This window comes from Erigeron canadensis, chromosome 1, assembly GCF_010389155.1.
Source record: "Erigeron canadensis isolate Cc75 chromosome 1, C_canadensis_v1, whole genome shotgun sequence".
In the NCBI taxonomy this organism is placed as follows: Eukaryota; Viridiplantae; Streptophyta; class Magnoliopsida; order Asterales; family Asteraceae; genus Erigeron; species Erigeron canadensis.
In genome coordinates this window covers 46,960,114-46,980,819 of record NC_057761.1, presented here as the reverse complement: position 1 = coordinate 46,980,819, position 20,706 = coordinate 46,960,114, and the positions used below count along the sequence as shown (strand labels likewise).

Genomic DNA, 20,706 nt, shown 5'->3' with positions numbered 1-20,706 from the left:
TGGTTAAACCGAATGGAATAACGACGGAATGAAATGAGTGATTTTCATTCATCTTCATGTTGGATGCCCCATTAGAATGGAATTAATCATTAACAAATGTGACAAAAATACCCTTGTTAAGTTAAATGTGTATAACTAATTTCTTAGAAATGATCCTTGCAATAAATTACTAACACGTTACCCGCACAATGCGACGGTGGTTGTGATGGCAACGGTGTGGTGGTGGGTGTAGATAATTGATATAAAATGTTAATGAAGATATTTAGATAATTCGTCCATAACTTTTAAAGAGATTGTTGCTTTATTTATCAAATAGTAGTATAAAAGTATAGATTATGTGTATAGAAAAATTAGGATTGAAAAATAAGGGTATTTTGGGTATAAAAAAATATTGAATTTCTTAAAATAAGAGAATTCAATATGTTTTATAAGGGGTTATAGATATACATACTTCTATAAAAATATATTAAGCAAAACCAAAATAACGAAGGTTATCACATTACCATAAAAACTTTCAACCCCTTTTCAAACTAGATCTATACCCGGTCGTTGACCGGGTTAGAAATAATAAAATATATTGATAGAGCATACAAAACACGATCAACTTCATCTAATAAAATCTTAAACAAATTAAAATAGTCTTACATTAAAATCGTCATTGATATAAGACGGAGATCTGCAAAGATATTTAAATTTAATTGTCTTAACCAGACTGCGTTAAAGAGTTTTTTCGTCAAACTAAACCTCTTGACAAAAACCCTTGTCATCCAAGAATCTGGACAGAGATACTCACCCAGACCTTTCAAATTACAACATGATTGTTTTTAAATTAACAGAACAAGTATTGTACCTGTGTATTGTTATCAATTTAACTATTATTATCAATCCAATTTTGTTCTTTTATGTATATTGCCATATTGGATGTAGATTTGATAAGATTGGACATTTACCATGATTAAAAATGGAATGGATTTAATCTTGTATGAGTTGTCAATTTTGATATTTACTTTTTTATTTTGTACCAAACTATTTTTTCAAAATCTAATTTTTTTTCTTTTATTTATTGTCGGTATTAATTGATATCAATTATCGATTTTGAAAATTCTTTTACTTTTAAAAGTACTATCTAGAATCATATGTACAATAGTTTATATTTATGCAATTTTGTCTTGTTGTAAGTATTATAAAATTTAATTATTAGATTAAATCTATGTGACATTGACTTTCCAAAAAAAAAAATCTATGTGACATTAAATTAATTTTTTACATGATAATAATAATTGTAACTAAATAAGGCTAACAAAGAAAAAAACACATGTATAAAATATATGAAACAAAAACCATTCCCATATATTTTTTTTTAGAACAACAAAGTGACAAAAATACCCTTGTTAAATTAAATGTGTATAACTAATTTCTTAGAAATGATCCTTAGCAATAAATTACTAGCACGTTACCCGTGCAATGCAACGGTGGTTGTGATGGCAACGGTGTGGTGGTGGGTGTAGATAATTGATGTAAAATGTTAATGAAGATATTTAGATAATTCGTCCATAACTTTTAAAGAGATTGTTGCTTTATTTATCAAATAGTAGTATAAAAGTATAGATTATGTGTATAGGAAAATTAGGATTAAAAAATAAGGGTATTTTAGGTATAAAAAAATATTGAATTTCTTAAAATAAGAGAATTCAATATGTTTTATAAGGGGTTATAGATATACATACTTCTATAAAAATATATTAAGCAAAACCAAAATAACAAAGGTTGTCACATTACCATAAAAACTTTCAACCCTTTTTCAAATTAAAATAGCAGTACTCATTTTGATTGGGGAACTAGTTAACTTAAAAACAAACAACCAAAGTCATAGATTTTATTACTTACTAACATTTCTAGCCTTTAGACATGAAATTTTAGAAATACTACTTCAAGATGCATGTCATCAAAACGCATGTCAATGACCTTTTCTCATTCATCAACTTCAACAACATCATAAACCCATAGTAATTTTGAGAAGAGAACTAGGGGATAAATCGCGCCTTGTGCAACTTTTTTTTTTTCACGCCTTGTGCAACTTGTCTAAATAGGGGTGAGTAAAAACCGAACCGAACCAAAAATATATATTGTTTATTGTATATTATATTTATATCTATTTATTAATAATTTTTATAAATATGTTAATATATTTGCATTTTTAGGTGTATATAATAACATCATTTATATGTTTAAGTGAAAATAAACAACAAAATTGATTTGCTTTAATAATTGTATAATTAAGCGATGTATAAAAAATATAAATAGTTATATATAAAATTCGTTTGAAGTTTGTATAACTTACTTTTATGAATTTGTTGTCATTATTGTAGTTTTATTGTTGCTAATATTGTTTTGAAAATTGTTGAAATTAATTACGGTGTAAGTATAAACTTATAAACTTTTCAAGCTCAATTTGACTCAAACCACAAAAAATCCGACTAAAACCGAAAAATCGAACCGAAATAAACTCAAAACGAAAAAACCGAAACCGAAAAAACTGAAAACCAATGGTTTTAGTTTTCTAGAAACCGAATTATAACGGTTTGGTTTTCCGTTTAGTCAAAAACCGACCTAAACCGAACCGTACTCACCCCTCTAAATTATGTTTCAAAGGTTTATTTGATTTGGGTTTATTTATATATAAATTAATTTCGTTAAATTTTTTTCCTTTTGAAATTCTTTTGTTTTTAATTTATTACATAACAATACATTAAATTGATTTTAATTTAAATTGACTGATTTGAATTTGATTGGGCAAAATTTTAGGTAACCAATTTGTAATGTAACAAAACATAAGTTACACGATCAATCATGCAATGAGAGTAGCATTTTAAAGATCATCATAGTAGGATTTTCAAGATGAGGACTAAACTTAAAAAAATAGGGGAACCATTTAGGTAATGAATGGAAGACCACAATCACAAGTCACAACAATAACAACAACAAATGATACTTAATATTAATCTCGTCAAACTCGGGTATATATGGGAATGTGGAATGTAAAGACTCGTATGTTTACTAGGTTAGAGAGACATACAACTTAGTGTACGTGTATATATATATATATATATATATATGTATATAAGAAAATAGTACGAGTATATGTTAGAAAGAGAAAACATACTTCTACATAAGCATATAAATGAGAGACGGTACTAGTTTAGATAAACTTGCAAATCAGCCAATTAATTATTATTATTTATTAGTACACTAATTTAGATGGGAGGTGGCACAACGTCATGGTTTACTAAAGTTGGATGGGATGGGGGTGTGGTGTGAAGACGAAGAATTATCTGCTGGTGGGCTAAAGGGCGTAAAGCGATAGGTTCAAATATATAATTATGATTAGGAATGTAAATGAGTCAAGCTACTTGTGAATTGTTCAAGGTTGGCTCGTTAAATGTTTGAGCTGAGTTCGAGCATATATTAGAGATCATTTAATAATCGAGCACGAGCCCGAATTTTGAACATTAGCTCCATTAAGCTCGCAAGTCTAAAAGAATTTAAACAATTATCCTATTTTTGTTCAAATAAAATCCTTAAATTTAGGAAAAAGCTAAACAAAGCCTCAGGGTTTCACTTAAAGTGCATAAAAAAATTGTACATTTTCATATTAAAAGTCCACCTTCAAAATTTTATGGTAAGTGTGCAACTAAATAATGCACCTTAACAAAATCCCTTAGGGACTCGTTTAGCAAAACCCATAAGTTAATTAGTAACTATTATATATATGGGGGAAGTGAGTATGTGGTTGTCTCCCATCTAAGCTTAGACGAAGAATCTCTCACATTTGGTTTTTATAATCATGAAAATCATGGGAGACCATGTATTTGTTTTAAATTCAAACAAATAATAAAATATTTATATGTGAGAGGTTCTCCATCTAAGCTTAGATGGGAAACAACCCCATACTCACTTTTCCTAAAAAATTATATATATATATATATATAATTAATATTCCTAAAAATAGTTATTCTATATCTAATCATCATAAATGAATTTGTTTTAAAAATCAGTTATATATGAAATCAGAATGATTAAGAAATAAATTCACGATACAAACAACAAAAAAAGTTGGCCTTTTGACTTTGAAAGTCAAATTTGACCTTTAACGAAATCAAAAACTAGCCTGATGGTGTATTTGTATATATTAACTTGAACTTCGTATATTGCACACATAACAATTGATTTTCTTAAATAGTTATTCAGTCTTCGATGATGCTAAAGGTTAGAGTCAAAGTAAGTGCCAAAATAAGACGAAATGGTCAATTTGGACAAAATTAGCCTTCAAATTATTGAAGTACTACACGAAAGTTGGAGTTGAATGATTGTCTAAGAATAAAATACTAGTATATTACCGACTTTGCCTAATAAACTCCTCAATGCACTACACGGAAGGTAAATAACAGCCTACGATTTTATGATGGTATCTCACAAAAGTTGTTCCATACTTCCATGTGAAAGTGGTGTTTGCTTTTTCCTTCATAGGTCTTGTGTCAAAAGAAGTTTTATGGGAATTACTATTACTATCACAAAAGTTAATATCTCTACCACAATTATACAATATCGGATTGTACAGTTGTCGTAAAATATTTTTGATAGTAAACTAATCAAAAACATTTTAATAATTATCACTTTTCTTTACTTAAAGATAATTTGTTCTTCAAAAAATAGTTTTCATTGTTCTAATCCATATAAAATACTACAACCATTACGAAAATGCATAATATTGATGAGGATTAGATGGGCTGTAACTTTTTCCAAACAATTTTGTTAATTATTCTCAAAATGTCTACCTACAGAGATTTAGACATGAAATTCTACATAAGGATATCAAAACCAGTCACATGTTTTTATATATATATATAGGAGTTGAGTATTGTAAAACAAGTATTAAAGTAAAACAAATAAGACAAAATCTTGACCCTTGGATCATGGTTAAATTGATGCACGAAGTTTCACAAAGCAATTGATGTACGGTGATTTTCATAATGCACGGTGATTATCACTGAAGAAATACCTATTGTTTTATTTATTTTACGTTAATAGTTGTTTTATTTTACTTAAAACCTATATAAATATATAGTAGCCAACTTTTTCTTGAGCAGGTACTAAAATCATAACAATCAATTAATTTATCACAACCATGTATTATATACGCATTACATATTTATAAATTTTGTTGTAAAACTTGTATATTGTGATACAATTACCATATTATATGATACTTTAAGTATCATACACTATGCACTTGATGTCTTGATTTTAAATAATAATAAAATTGTCCCGCAAATATCGTGGAAGTCTACAATTCAAGCATTTATGTATTTGATGGTTTTGTATGCATCTCATAGTAATACTACGAATTAAAGTGTTATGGTTGGCAGCTCCACTATTTTTTTAAATATTTTTTTTTTATGGTATCGTTTTAGACAACGAGACTAAATGGTCGGGTTGGTTGATTGTATATTTGTATGTACTGATTTTTGTGTTGATAATATATGCTGCAGAATGCAGGATGGTATCTAACGTGATCTTCAAATTATTGAGTTTAATAAGCATATAATTGAAAATTTGGTTGATATCTTTTTCTTATAAATTTCCTACGAATATTCTAGTAAGTTTTTTAAAAGAAAAAAAAAGTCGATAAGTTAGATTATATAGTTGATGAGCAAAATGTTCTTAAGAATAGAGATAAACTAGAGGGGAACCCGCACATTGCAGCGGTAACTCTAAAAAAAGTTGTAGTTATATGTGGAGGGGGTAAATGAGTGATAACCCTCTAGTCTCATATAACGTTTTAGAACCCAAAGCTTACACCGTTTAGAACTTATGTCCGATAACCCACCCATACATTGTGACAAAAATCTCGCTAAAACAATTAGTAATGTACATAATGTAGTTCTCAAAAATGGTAGTAAACTATTATACACCACATACAAAATGAAAGATTATATGCAGTCATGCAGATAAAATGGATGTTTGAATTAGATTGATATAAATTATAACTACAGATACGATGACTATAAAACAAACCCAAATTCTCTCGTACAGGCTAAATAAGTCACATGTCCACCAGACTGTCTTGGTTCAACCATATATCTAGATACACGGTTAACAAATAACGGCTATGGACTAATGAAAGATGTACCTTCAGTACAAGACTACAAACCCAATCTTTTGTTGCAATTATATACCTATAAATTCTGGTCTAGCCTGTCAGAATCAGTCCTTGGGTACATATATAGATTCAAGATAACCCAATCTTTTGTACCAATCGTTTCTCTCCTGATTCCATTTGCTTACTGCTGCTCTTTTAGATCGATTGCATACCCGACTGAACACTATCCGAAAAGAATACCATCAGCCTGCATAATAAATTTCACCTCTTAAAAAAAATAAAATGAACAATATGCTCATAGTACCCATAAACTTGCTTTTTATGGAACAATGATTGCCATACACAGACTATACAAAAATCCTGTTGCAATTACATACCTTATCATCATTTAATCCAACATCCTCAAAGAAAGCTCAAACGACTCTGCCAAAATAAAATCACAAAAAGTACCAAATTAAAGCTCTGAAAAGTGAGCATGAACAAAAACACAGAAAGTGAGATATTTTTGTAATAACTTATTTTTTGTTAATATAAATAAAGCATTACAATCTGTGCTAAAAAAGAGTAAAGCATAACAATATGGACAATAAAGCATTTATTAGTCAAACACATCCCACCAAGCCCAGTCAACCCAAACTAAAAACATCCTGCACAAACCATTTTACATATTTCCGACCACCTCTATTGAAAAATTCCCAAAAGAGGTACAACATACAATTATGCGGATGTTCAAAGAATAAAACTTTCAAGTTGTCAACTTTGATAAAGCAAAACTTGAGGCGTATATGTGATATACTATCTATAGAGACATTGAGCTGCAAAGCATGTATTTCATCTATAGAGAAACTGCCTTGCAAAGTATGTATTCATGTACAATTGAAATGGTTAATTGCGCTCCTGATATAATTTAGTTAGCATAACTAAACGGAAAACGGAATCAGGTTTAACTCATGAATGTCATAAATTCTGTTCTAGTAAATTATGAGTAATATAACCCCAAATGACTCATACGACTACATAGTAGTACCTCAATTTTGGAAGGACAATGACTCCAATCACAGCTCTATTTACACGCCAGATTCTAGTTTATCAAAGATAAAAATGATCCAAAATAATAAATAAAATAAATTTGACACTACATCCCTATGTTATTGAATTGCAAAAATCTTTACACAAACAACTACATATACTTTCAAAATCAGCCAGTCAATTCAAATGTGCATCAAGGTGTGAAGATGTGGATAATAACAATATCAAAAGAAATGCTCAAAAATTATTTAACAAAGATAATTATAAAATAGGGATTTGAAAATACCATATTCTCAGCCATCGTCTTCCAATTTACGACGATCTAAAAGGTTCAATTAATGTGCTGATATGCAGCGATATCACCGCCCCATCTTCGCCACCATCACCACCCCAATATCTGCCGTGGCGCTGCCGCCATCACCACCCCAGATCCGCCGGATTTTTTAGGGTTTTTTTCAGATCTTTTGTTGACTTAAAAGCATACATCAAATCATCGCAGTTCCATATAGAAAATCAAAAGAAGACTCGGATTTGCAAATAAAAAAATTCTACAAAAGAAAAGAGAAGAGGTGCTCCGGATGGTGATGCCAATTTATGGCAGAGGTGTACCGAAGCAGAAGAGAAGACAGGGAGGAGGGAGGCGCCGGTGAGTTTTTCGTTTGTGTAGGTTTTTTGTTATGGCAGAGGTGCACCGAAGCAGAAGAGAAGACAGGGGGAAGGAGGCGCCGGTGAGTTTTTCATTTGTGTGGGTATTTTGTTGAATCGGGGTGAATGAACCAAAATATTCTAAACTCAAATCACACAACATCCATGGACGACGGCGGCGGTGGATTAAATGGACGACGGCGACGAAGGTAGGTATGGTGGCGGAGATGGTGGCTGGGCAGTGAAGGGAGGGAGAGAGGTATGGCGGTTGCGGTGGATGGCGAGAGTGACGTGTGAATGAGATATTAGTTAGGGTTACTTAAGTGTTGTTAAGCATAGGGGTATTTTTGGTAGGAAAAAAAGACTGAATTTCTTAATCCAATATGCTTTAATAGGGATTATAGATATAGATATTTTCTTAGAAATGAATTATTTTTTAAAAAATTAGAGTTAGAATATATAAAAAGATATACTTTAAATTTAAATTTACAGCTAATAAAAAGGTTTAGAATATAATATGAGCATATCGACATTTTCATATGTATCATATATTTATATTTCTTTACATTCACCCATATATATTTGGTACATTAATTTGGACTGATTTTTAATTAGATGATAGGTTATAACAAGTTTTAACCATTTATAATAGAAAAACATATTAGACTGAACAACATATAAGTATGTAAAGTATGCGTATATTATTATTACTTATAAATAAAATATTATAGATTTATCATTATTCTTTCTAGTTCAACAAAGTACTCACCATATTTACCATAAATATATAGTATTTTTTTTAAACATTTGAATCTCATAGTCTGTTAGACCCTGAGAAACTTGGGCATGACATGTTCGCAAGGAACTCAAGAAAAAAACAAACTTAATAAATTTGTCATTTCAAAGAGTCAAATCCAAGACTTAATTATAAGTAAAAACTAAAAATCTTTTCATAGTCTCTAATGAATTACCAATTGATCTATGCTATATTGCTATCGGAAAAAAAATTATTAATATGCTACTCTAAAGTTTAAACCTTCTTCTTCCATATAAATATAGCATGTTGTTTACGACTTAATTCATAAGCCTAAAAATCAACGTAATCATTGTCATGTGAAAAAATCAAGTGATAAGATTAGGAAAGAGACTTAGTGAAATGCACTTGTCACATTTTTAAAGTTTTAAATTGATTTTTAGGCATACGAGAGCAAGTACCCGCGCGTTGCGACGGTGAGATGGTGGGGTGATACCTAGGTCATAGAGTATGATAGGTTATAGGAGTTGATATGTCATAGAGTATGATAGTCAAATGCCTTAGCCGTACGGGTTCCGCCCTCGGATTTAAAAATTTGTTGAAAGTATATCGAATGACATCTCTAATGAAAGAGCATTAAATTTTAAGAACACCCATACAGTTTTTATAATTTATCGATATACGGTTTTTGAGATAAAAGATTTTGAATGAATTGGAGGAATAAATGATTTATGGAGGAGAGAGAAAAAAGATGATTGGTTAAGATTTGAGGAGAGAGAAATGGTATTATAGTTATTTTAGATAAATATAGAATAGATAAGAGGAGTATTTTGAAAAAGTACTTAAATTTAGGAAAAATCTTTTAAAATATAGTATATTAGGCATATAAGTTAAGTTGATTTATTTTCCCAATACATAATGCTACTTCACTATTTTTTTTTCTGTCTCTCATAAATAAATACTACCAACATTTAGTGTCGTTATTTGTTAGTGTCATAGTGTCTATTAATACCCAATAATATCTAAAAATAACTCCTTTTCTTTATTACCAGCAATAGTACATAACCCCCACTACATGTTTGCTTGAATGGAGATATCGCCCGGCAAGACTACGATCTGGGTAAAAAGAAGGTGATTAAGAAAACAAATATTCGATCATTCAATTCATATAGAATGGGGATTACTAGGCCAAGATCTTCTGTCGAAAAAGAGCGCCACGAGATCAATGTCGACAATCGTTCACTCACTTGTCGAGAAATGGAGTCTTTGGTTGCCATTTGTGACACATTATTACCATCAATCGATATTAATAATAATTCTATAAAAGATGGTGTTGGTGATGTCGATAATTCACCACTGAAACTTTATCAAACTTCGGCTTCCATGACCGGAACTGCTAATCATGTATGTATACATACATTCTCTACTCAATTTAATTATTTGTCTCAAAATAAACGTACAAATTTTTATTTTGTATCAAAATATAGGAATGTGTATTAATTTCGTTAAATAAATATTGATGAAGGTTGCATCAATGATGATATTTAAAACGGAGCATCCGAAACAAATATTGGTTCGGATAACATTGTGGTTGTTGTCGACATCGATCGGAACAATGATTTTATGTGGGAGGGCAAGCTTATCGAACGAATTTCCATACGTACAGAAATTCTCAAGGGTGTCAGGGAAGAAAAGAGAAGAGATATTGGTATCATGGTCTCTAAGCTACTTTAGTCTCTTGAAAATGTTTTTCCGTGGACTCAAGTTAGTCGTTCCCTTGGCATTCTTCACTCAGGTAACTTACTAATTATTTCTCGTAAAAACCTTTTCATGCATAATAATATTTTTATGGGGTTGGGTATTGTACAAGTATTAAAGTAAACTAATAAGACAAGATCTTGACCCTTATATCATAGTTAAATTGATTCACGAAAGAATTGATGCATGATAATATTTTTTATGCACAATAATTTTCAATGAATAAAAACCTAGTGTTTTATTTGTTTTACTTTAATATTTGTTTTATTTTACGTAAATCCATATTTTTATTATTATTTTGTTAGTATTATGTGTGAGTATAATATAACTAGTTTTCAGGTCCGTTCATTGGACGGGTAATCTCAAAATATAAAAATCACATGTTATAAGAAAAATCGAAGTATGTTAAATAAAATAAAACTAAATTAAAATAGATAAAGTAATATTTTAAACGATCCAAATAAGACAAAAAGTTAAAGAAATAATGCGTAATAAACTAATCATTTGGGGAAGAGCTATCATACATATCAGAATCATATTCATTATCAAAATAATCACCATCAAACATAATATCGTCTTCGTATAGTTCCATTCACTTTATGAACGTATACAAACATCATTCTAACTCTAGCTACCAGTCTCATTTACTTGAAATTGAATTACATTATTTAAATAAGTTTTAGGTAAAATAAAACAAGTATTAAAGTAAAACAAATAAAACAATAGGTTTTTATTCACTGAAGATCACCGTGCAACATAAAAATCATTGTGCATCAATTGCTTCGTGAATCTTCGTGCATCAATTTAACCATGATCCAATGGTCAAGATCATGTCTTATTTGTTTTACTTTAATACTTGTTTTACAATACCTAACCCTTATTTAAATAAAAAAATCTTTTAAAATCTCTAAACTTGCAAGATATATTAATGATTAATCTATTAATTACCTAGCTATGAATTAATATAGGAAATATTTGTTATATTTGTTCACAAAAACTATTAAAAAATATATATTTTTGAAACAAAATCTTTACATTGGTAAAATTAATTATTCATTTTCTAATATGATAATTAGTATATTTAGTGATACTTGATTTGTAAACCTTAAAACTAAGCCTTGTGCCCGCGGCCGGAGTCCTCGGTTCGAAGTGGAGATAGCAGAGGTTTCTCCTTTAATTTTTTTTCGTGTCTTTTGACGGATGTATTAATGAGCTTTTCTCAAAATTGGTGGATTATAGTGTGATTATGCTCCACACAGCTGGGTTAGGCCAACTCAACGTGCTACTTTGCGGGGTATGTCACTCGATTTGGTGCCCTTTGGCCATTGAGGCACCTTGTGTGGGTGCATATAGGTAGTCTTGATCGTTTAAAAAAAAATTATATTCTTGTTGGATTTTAACTCCTTGTTACTATTTTTGAATGTATTGTAAGAGTGTTTTCATAAGATTTTAACATTTTTATGAAAAGCAAGTATATGTTAACTAGCCTTCATCAGTTTTTTTAATACCCCACCAGTTTAAATAAAATATCTGATTTAAAATCATCGCTATATATGCCCTTCCTTCTTTCGAAATTTGATCCAGATAACGGGATAAAATGCTTTAGGCCTATCATTTTCAGTGGTACAAAAGCTAGTAATGGTGATGCAATTTGTAGGTTAGGAATTAAATCCCGCATTGAAACCCAAAGCATATTGTAACCATGCATTCGCATACGTACGTAACGTAATATGGTCGCTTTATTTTGCAGGGTTTTTTTTATTATAAAAAAAAGGTAACATTAACTAGTACATGGTCGGGCAATTACGATCATCAAGTCCCACACAAAAAGATTAGAATCTTTATAGTTTTCCTGTAATTTTCCATTTTCTTTTAATTTATTAACAAGTGGCCTGTTCATCAATACATGGATAAACTTTAATGGATCAAGATCCTTTAAAGTTATAATCAACTTGGATTAAAATCAAGAGTTAAGATTCAAAAAATCAACTTTGAATCTTGATTTTTGATTTTAATCCAAAGGTTGAGATCCACTCAACTTCACCTATGAAGTTGATTATAACTTTAGAGAATCTTAATCCAATTTTAATAGATTATTTTTAAAATATAGTATTTATACAATTCAATTGTGTATTTTTGGAAAAGGTGATGGTATGCAATTTGATTAATTTTTGGAAACTATGAATTGTAATACATCTATTAACAATGAAACTATGAATATCATCTCTCCTTTTTATTATTATTACTGTATTATTTTGTATTTGTTTGCGCAACTAACAACTCCATCATGATTATAATTACACTTTACACACCAAAAGAATACTCGTACGGACTCGTATCTATAATTATTTTGTTACCTTGTGGACACTTAGACTATATGCGGAGCGGGGAGATTTCTCCCTCTTTTTCGCCCTCATTTCGCCCACTACACCACCCCTTCCAGCCAATTGAGCCCCAAAAACACCTCTAGGCGGAAAATTTCGATCGCCCACTTCTCCGACAAAAAGTACGATATCTCTCTTTCTCACTTAGACTTTATTACCTCTAAACCAATTACCTAAATACACTTGTTATAAGTCCTCCACCCCTTACAACTAGCCTCACTCCTCTTTTTTTTCTTACACTTTTCCCATGATGACGTGGTGCCAAATGTCACAAGTCCCCCACTTGTGAGTAGCCTCACTTCGGATGGCCTTAAGGGCTATTTGATTCTCTTTTATATATAGAAAATTTTAAATTTCTTTGCATCAGATTCTTATAAATCATGAGAATCAAAGGGCCCTTTAGATCGGTCAATTGTACAATATCCGCTATTCCATCTCAAGTCCTAGTAAATTTTGTAGGGGCCAAGGTACCTCCTTCATTCAATATTTTTACCCGTTACATTAACTAAGAATTGAGTGACTTCAAGTGTAGTGTTCACCGGTCCTCACCTAATTCCTCTATGTTAAATTATTGTCGTCGACTTGTTAACGACTTTTTGGTTTAGTCATATATCTTAATCTTAACTGCCTTATAAAATATTTAACCATCTTATCTATATTTTTATACTAAATTATAAAAGAAATAAGATTTTAACTTTCAATTTCAAATGTTATTTATATCTATATATATATATATATATATCTACTACATTATAAAGCATTTGTCCCCGGTAAATTTTTTCAACTTTTCAACTAGACACTCATTTTCATCTCTCTACTCAAATCTCAACCACTCATTTTTTTTTCTTTTTCCATAAATCATTTTATTACTCTAATTCATTCAAAATCTTTTATCTCAAAAATCATACATTAATATAAAAATTATATGGGTGTTCTTAACCCTTACCATAACTATTATACCTAGCTTCTTTTATAAAAATTTCTTTAAATTAATAACCACGCCACTACCGTCGCCGCCGGCACCCCCCGTCGTTCCAGCCATCACCACCGAACCGCAACATCACGCGGGCATATGACTAGTATAGTATAATGAGTTCTTTGATCGATTAATTTCAAGATGATTTAAACTTAAAAATTAAAATACGTAAGTGTATCATTACTAGTATTTTGTATTTTTAAAAATACATATGATCCTAAAACAATTTGGGCAAATAAGTTAAGTACACAACAGACATGGTACATTGGTAGGTTGTATTTTAGTTGTGGAAAATGGAAGAGAATTAATTATACAAAACTTTCTTTTTTGTTATTAATAAATACAGTCTTTTTTGGGGAAAAAAAAAAAAAAAAAAAAGGAAGTTTAGTACGTATATATGTTTCTTTAGCCGATGTGACACATTATGGTACATGGGGGTTGGAATGGGGGATTTTTCATAAGTTTAGTGATGGAAATATTTCTGTCCTAAATGACTTTGTAAAGTATACAACTACATCATAGATTAATGACTTAATGCATTCAGATTAAAAATTAACTTTAACTATATATATATATATAAATAATTACTAAGCTCAATTATTTATATTATGATATGGTGTAGGTAAATGAGAAGAATGAGAACCCTTCTTGGAAAGCCATAGACTATTGTGGACCTGACCCTGATTTCAACAAACAAGTCCAACAGAGTTTCAGCCCAGAAACACTTTTTGGGCCACTTTATAAAGGTATAATCCACCTTAACAAACCCAAACAAATGATTGTAGAAGCCATAAAAAGCTCAAAACTATCCATCTCTTTACCTCACTATCAAACTACACAAAATTACAAGAATTCCAAAGTTCCATCAATGATCATCAAATGTGATGCAGTAGTAGTTGGTTCCGGGTCGGGTGGTGGTGTAGTTGCTGGTGTTCTTGCAAAATCTGGATACAAAGTTGTTGTTTTGGAAAAAGGGAATTACCATGCAAGAAGTAATCTTTCACTTCTTGAAGGTCAATCTATGGAAGAAATGTATTTAGGAAAAGGACTATTAGCTACTAGCAATATGGGGGCTGTAATTCTAGCTGGTTCTACTGTAGGTGGAGGGTCCGCGATTAATTGGTCTGCTTCCATCAAAACACCAAAACATGTGTTGAATGAATGGTCTGAATGTTTTGAGTTAGAGTTGTTTGAGAGTAAGTTATATGAAGAAGCGATGAATGTTGTTTGTGAACGTATGGGAGTTCAGTCTGAAGTGGAAGAGGAAGGATTTAATAACGCGGTCTTAAGAAAAGGATGTGAGGAGTTAGGCTATCCTGTTATCAATATTCCAAGAAACGCTTCTTCGGATCATTATTGTGGTTGGTGTTGCCTTGGTTGTAAAGATGGTAAAAAGAAAGGTACTTCTGAGACATGGTTAGTTGACTTGGTGGAATCAGGAAATGGTGCCATTTTACCGGGATGTGAGGTGACGGAAGTTGTGCATGATCGGAAAAAAGGCAAGGATCGAAGCACGGCTAAAGGGGTTCTGTTTGAGTTTGTAAACCAAGATGGATATAAAGAAGTTTGTTTGGTCGAGTCAAAAGTGACTATTGTGGCATGTGGAGCTATGTGTACTCCTTTACTTCTTAAAAGAAGCGGGTTAAAGAATCCAAATATAGGTAAAAACTTGCATATTCATCCTGTGGCGATGGCATGGGGTCATTTTCCGTCGCAAATGTGGCCAGAAGATGAGAAAAAGAGTTACAAAGGGGGAATCATGACTGCAATGTCAAATGTGGTGGCAGATGATCAAGGGTCAGGATATGGTGCTATTATACAAACACCAGCATTACATCCGGGGATGTTTTCAACAGTCACGCCATGGGTCTCGGGTTTTGACTTCAAGACTAGGATGTCTAAGTTCTCAAGAACAGCTCATGTATTTGCATTGGCAAGAGACAAGGGTTCAGGTGAAATATGCCCAAAAACAAAAATTCACTACAATATGGACCTCATGGATGAACAGAATCTGCAAAAAGGACTAGAGAAATCGTTAAGAATACTTGCAGCAGCTGGAGCAGAAGAGATAGGAACCCAAAACAATAGAGGGAGAACATTAAATGTGAAGAATGCAAGTTATCTTGAGTTTGAGAGCTTTGTGAAAGAAGAAAGCTCGAGGTCAATGAGAGACTTGACAACACCGATATGTTCAGCTCATCAAATGGGGAGTTGTCGAATGGGCGTTGAAGCAAAAGGGTCTGCAGTGAATCCAACAGGGGAGACATGGGAGGTAGAAGGGTTATATGTGGCGGATACGAGTGTTTTTCCAACAGCATTGGGTGTTAATCCAATGGTCACAGTGCAATCCATTGCTTATTGCACTGCTCAATCAGCCCTTGAATCTCTTAAAAGAATGAAGGACACCATGTGCCATACATAGTTTCATATTACTGTATTAAGATATGATTTGATACGATATATACAGAATGTATATAATTCGTGCCATCAATCATTCTATCAATATCTTGCTTATTAGTTATTACCTGCTGTAATGATATGTTGTTGTGAAAATGATGAGAATAAACCCGTGTGAAATGTTTATGATCAATGTAAATTTTTGATTCAATATTAGTTAAGAAAGTCTAATCTACACATCAAAGTGTGACCCCTCTTCATAATCTTTGGGTCCATACTTTATCAAGCATGAGACAAGGCAAAATAATAGAAAGAAATGAAAAGAAAAAAGAAAAACTATCAATGTGATTTTGTGCTGCAATGAGAATTCACCACACTCCCATTAATTGGCAGCAAGAGTTCACAATTCATATGCAGGGAGAATTTAACTGAACCCAATGGGCCAACTCTCCACGTCGTTCTTGAACCCCCTTTTAAGTAAAACAACATTAACTTGGTTTTACCCAACGATTGTTGGGTCATATAGTCTTCCTCTGGTGGCAAACGCATCGCAGATGACATTATCACATAGTTTAACTCTGCTGTCTCATTTCTCTGTACATCAAATGGGTCAGCCACCAATTGTGCTATTTTCACTCCATGATAACCAAGTAACAACTTGGTGTCGTAGAAGCTAGCTTTCGCTTTCTTGTTGTGATTCTCCGCACGAATCACAATAATTAATTTCACAGCTAGAACACCGGCCTGGTTGTACCTATTGTTATATAACATGTCAATATTAATCAACACAACCAGGGCCAAAAAAATTGGCAAGAAAGTTACACTAGTTTAAATTATTATGATCTTTCTGGTTCACGTTTAATATATGTTGTGTGAGCTAAGAAATCATATTTGTACAAGATATAACAATATATGTGATGTAACAGAACTATGTAAAGTATGTTATAGCTTTAATTTTAATGGTACCAGATGTGATCAAGACGAGCTGCACGAACAATGAGAATAGGCATTTTAGGATGGATCACAAGGTACCCAGAAAAGACAACGATTCCAGCAATGATGACGATAGTGGCAATGAGTGAGCATACAATTGCAAAGCACCAGACGACGGGATTGGTGCGTCGTTGTCTACCTAGTACCTGATGTTTTGGCATTGGAAGAAAAGGGTGTAAAAAATTTTTGGGCAGCATAGAGGGGTTGGAAAAGGTAAATGGTATTATTTATGGGGGGGTTATAAAACTGCCAAAACCATGAGAAAAAATGTAGGAGGTTTGTTTGGAGAAGGGGGAGTTCTTTGGGTCTAATTGGTGGGAAAGGTAAGGTGCGTAACCTTGGTTTTAAGCTATCTTGCATTTCATTTCATATATTAATATATTTGTACATAGCTTTGTACCATTGTTTCGTAGGTTTTCAAGCCTTCTAAACTTTCTTATTTATCATATTTATTTATGTACATAAAGAAACATAGTTTATATGTATAGGTCATGTTATAAAGTATCATTTTTATAATTGCTGGCTGTGTGCCTTGTGTAAATTATGTTAAGTAATCCAAAGAAAAGAAAAGGATCAACCCTAAAAAATCTTATATCTTATATAATTATCACATGTTTTTGTCATTAAATTATACCTCGAAAATAATATATTGATATAGATCTTGTTTAAATCTAGCATTACAAGTTACTTTGTTGCTTACAGCCTAGTGAAGAGCCCAAAGGCACGTTATGATAATAATAAAGGGGTTCAAAAAGCATAAAGAACAAAGTCACACATTCAAGTCTTCCTTCAATCAAGCCAACCCATTTTATATTTGTTATTGTTATGCTTTCCACTTTTACCACTAACTATTATTGTAGTTTCATGAGTTACAAGTTTCATCCATCTTTTAAGTTATTCTTTCCTATTCAGGATTTGTAACTATATATGTATAATGTATTTATGGAGTGATATTTGGATCAACGGTACACCTCTCCGGGCTCACGGTCCCCTGTTATTCTCCTTCAAAGCAAATTCAGATGGCTTGGTTGGTAATCTCATCACATACATAGGGGTGCTGATAGATCGGGTTATATGATAGATCTTGTTTTATATTTCTAAGACATATGGGTCATGTTTTATTTTATTTTAAAAAAAAATTTAGAACGGCATTATAATCTACTCTTACTCTTAAGTTACACGCATGTCTGGGATGAAACTCATGACTCTCGAAAATTCGCTATTAATCCACCCTTGTGGGAAGTGGAACTCGAACCCAGGTGGATCCCCCTAAGGTCAAAAGACCTTACCATTGGACAACCGGGTTACAATGTTACATGAGTCCTGCAGGTGATATTTATTTGGATTGGGCTTAAGAAAGGCCCAATAAAAGATGTGAAATTGAACTTGATCAGTTGACTGAGTTGAAGGTCAAAACATAGAAGACTCGTGGTTCTTTTTGGGCCAAAAAAATCAATATTTCTCTCTTCTTGGAGGATTAAAAACAATCGTTTATGGAGATCAAAAATCTGAAACTCATTTGTCCCCCAATTGCATTGGAGGAGCCTTAAGCTATGGAAAATTGGAAATTCATATTCATAGATTTTAACAGTGAAATTTAAAATTTCCTAACTTCAATTCTTTTTCCACATTATACATTACATAGATTAACAAATTTTGAGACGTTATAAAACTTTGGACCTAAAGTTGTTACTTTAGTTGGCTTATATATATGGTAAAAATGGGTATTTCAGACAACTTTTTGAGGCGAGCATATTGTCGTGATACTATGATTGTTTAAACAAATTAAATAACACCTCAACTAATTCACATATGACATAACATTAAAAGTAGCTAATTCTTCTAAGAGTAGATGAACATTAAAAGTGGGGTGATAAGAGACCTATATCTTGGTGTAATAGTTTAGAGAAATGATATATCTTTTTAAAAAATAACTTAAAAATCCTTTTAAAACTATAATACGGGTCTACTCATTATCTTTTCTAATTTTATCCCTTGATTTTACCACTCATCATCATCTTATGATTAATAGGAATTTTAGACTAATTAGTTATGAGGATTAATCAGTTTAAGGTTAATTTAAAAGTTAGTTGTTTAAGAAAAAAAACAAACATGTTTTCAAAGTCTAGAAAAGTGGAAAAACAAATAGGTAAATCTTAAATTCGTACACTTATAGGGTAATAGGGACAATCTTGTAAGAAAAAGGAAGTTTTGTTATAAAAATGGAGGACATTATCTGGATGGTTGTGAAATGAGCACAATAACATACGTATATGAGAACTTGGAGAATAAAAAGGCTATCCAACAACTACGTGTCCTTAAAGTATTCACCACCCCACTAGAAAAGGTTCTCAACGGGCGACATTCTAACATATCTATACTTTATCTAGGAGACTAGGACATATGATATGATGTATTTCTTTTAGATGATTATTATCAACAAAACTGACTCTATTCAATTGATACTCGTATGAAAAAGTTTAGCATACATAAACAGGCAATGGAACTCCAATATAGTAGCAAAAATTTTCTAATTAAACTATTTGAGATTTTGAGTAGTACTTTAAATCCAAATGAGGTCAAACCGAAGAAGTTATTTTTATAGCGTATCTCAAAACGGCTAGTTAATTAAAGATTAAATCGCCTCAAAACTTTTAAAACACACTAAGGCTATCCGGAGTAGGGCGGATTCCCCTTCCATTTCGCCCAAAACTTGCCATCTACACCTCTGCCCCTCGCCATTTACGCCCCCAAACACCTCAAAGCGAAATATTTCTCTCGCCCAAACACTTCTTTGACCAAGCCTTATTTTCTGGTCTCCACCCCTTTCTCGCCTCTTTTTCGCCCCCTACACCACTCCCCCCTTTTCCTACTAAAATTTTCTTGCCACATGGCGGATATCCCACCTTCTCCATCTTGCCCCACTCCGGATAACCGAAAACTTATAAAAAACTAATTAATGTATACATCCTATTAAAAATTCTATTCTCGTTTGAATCTTACTCATTTTGGGATATGTAAATTATTCAAATTGCTAATAATAAAATTACACTATCAATCATTTATCTTATAAAATATTTCTACTAAACCATTACATGTAGAGATATTTTAGATGTGTTTATATTGGTATAACTTTTATTAAGTATTATATATAATGACAAAAGTAAGTTAAGCTCAATGTAAATATATAAAGACTTTGAAAACATAAAACAAATAATTCTAATGAGACAAAAGAATAGTAAAATTGAAGATGTAAATTATTTTTAAAAAATGTGAAACATTTGTTCGCAACAAGGGATTTAATTTACGTTGTCTTAACCGGGTAGACGTTAGAAAGTCCCCTTACCCTCAATACATTGTAGGAGGAAAATCCCCCAAATTAAACTACTTAAAGCACAATATTTAATTGGGATAAAACCTCACTCTCCAAGCAAGACTCGAACTAAGGTCTTGTATTACTGAGAGACTTAATTGTGTGAGATATTTTATACCATTAAACTATTTTTTTGTTAGTATTATAAATATCTTTCTAATGTGAAAAAATTCACTTGTCTCAATTTTCCATGTAATACAAAACAATTAGGAAAGCAATACATAATTCAAATATGAC

At 31.7% G+C, this 20,706-nt stretch overlaps 2 protein-coding genes across 2 annotated transcripts; one reads left to right on the top strand and one right to left on the bottom strand.

Annotated features, from left to right (window-relative positions):
- Positions 1-9,600: 9,600 nt before the first annotated feature.
- On the top strand, positions 9,601-16,319 carry LOC122585492 (long-chain-alcohol oxidase FAO4A). Its single transcript, XM_043757620.1, has 3 exons — positions 9,601-9,992; positions 10,114-10,383; positions 14,329-16,319. The coding sequence occupies exons 1-3, from the start codon at positions 9,762-9,764 to the stop codon at positions 16,126-16,128; spliced, it is 2,301 nt and encodes a 766-aa protein (XP_043613555.1). The 5' UTR covers positions 9,601-9,761; the 3' UTR covers positions 16,129-16,319.
- A 123-nt stretch (positions 16,320-16,442) lies between these two features.
- LOC122585494 lies at positions 16,443-17,257 on the bottom strand. Its single transcript, XM_043757621.1, has 2 exons — positions 17,070-17,257; positions 16,443-16,857 (listed from the first exon to the last, which is right to left on the bottom strand). Exons 1-2 carry the CDS (start codon positions 17,255-17,257, stop codon positions 16,443-16,445), a joined length of 603 nt encoding a protein of 200 aa, XP_043613556.1.
- Between the last annotated feature and the right edge of the window lie 3,449 nt (positions 17,258-20,706).

Excerpts from the sequence above, each read along its gene's own strand:
- LOC122585494 (XM_043757621.1), bottom strand. The coding sequence starts at position 17,257 with ATGCCAAAACATCAGGTACTAGGTAGACAACGACGCACCAATCCCGTC. Across the intron at positions 16,858-17,069 it reads GCTCGTCTTGATCACATCTG|GTACAACCAGGCCGGTGTTC; the intron begins GTACCATTAAAA and ends ATATAACAATAG.
- LOC122585492 (XM_043757620.1), top strand. The coding sequence starts at position 9,762 with ATGGGGATTACTAGGCCAAGATCTTCTGTCGAAAAAGAGCGCCACGAG. Across the intron at positions 9,993-10,113 it reads TGACCGGAACTGCTAATCAT|GTTGCATCAATGATGATATT; the intron begins GTATGTATACAT and ends ATATTGATGAAG. Across the intron at positions 10,384-14,328 it reads CCTTGGCATTCTTCACTCAG|GTAAATGAGAAGAATGAGAA; the intron begins GTAACTTACTAA and ends GATATGGTGTAG.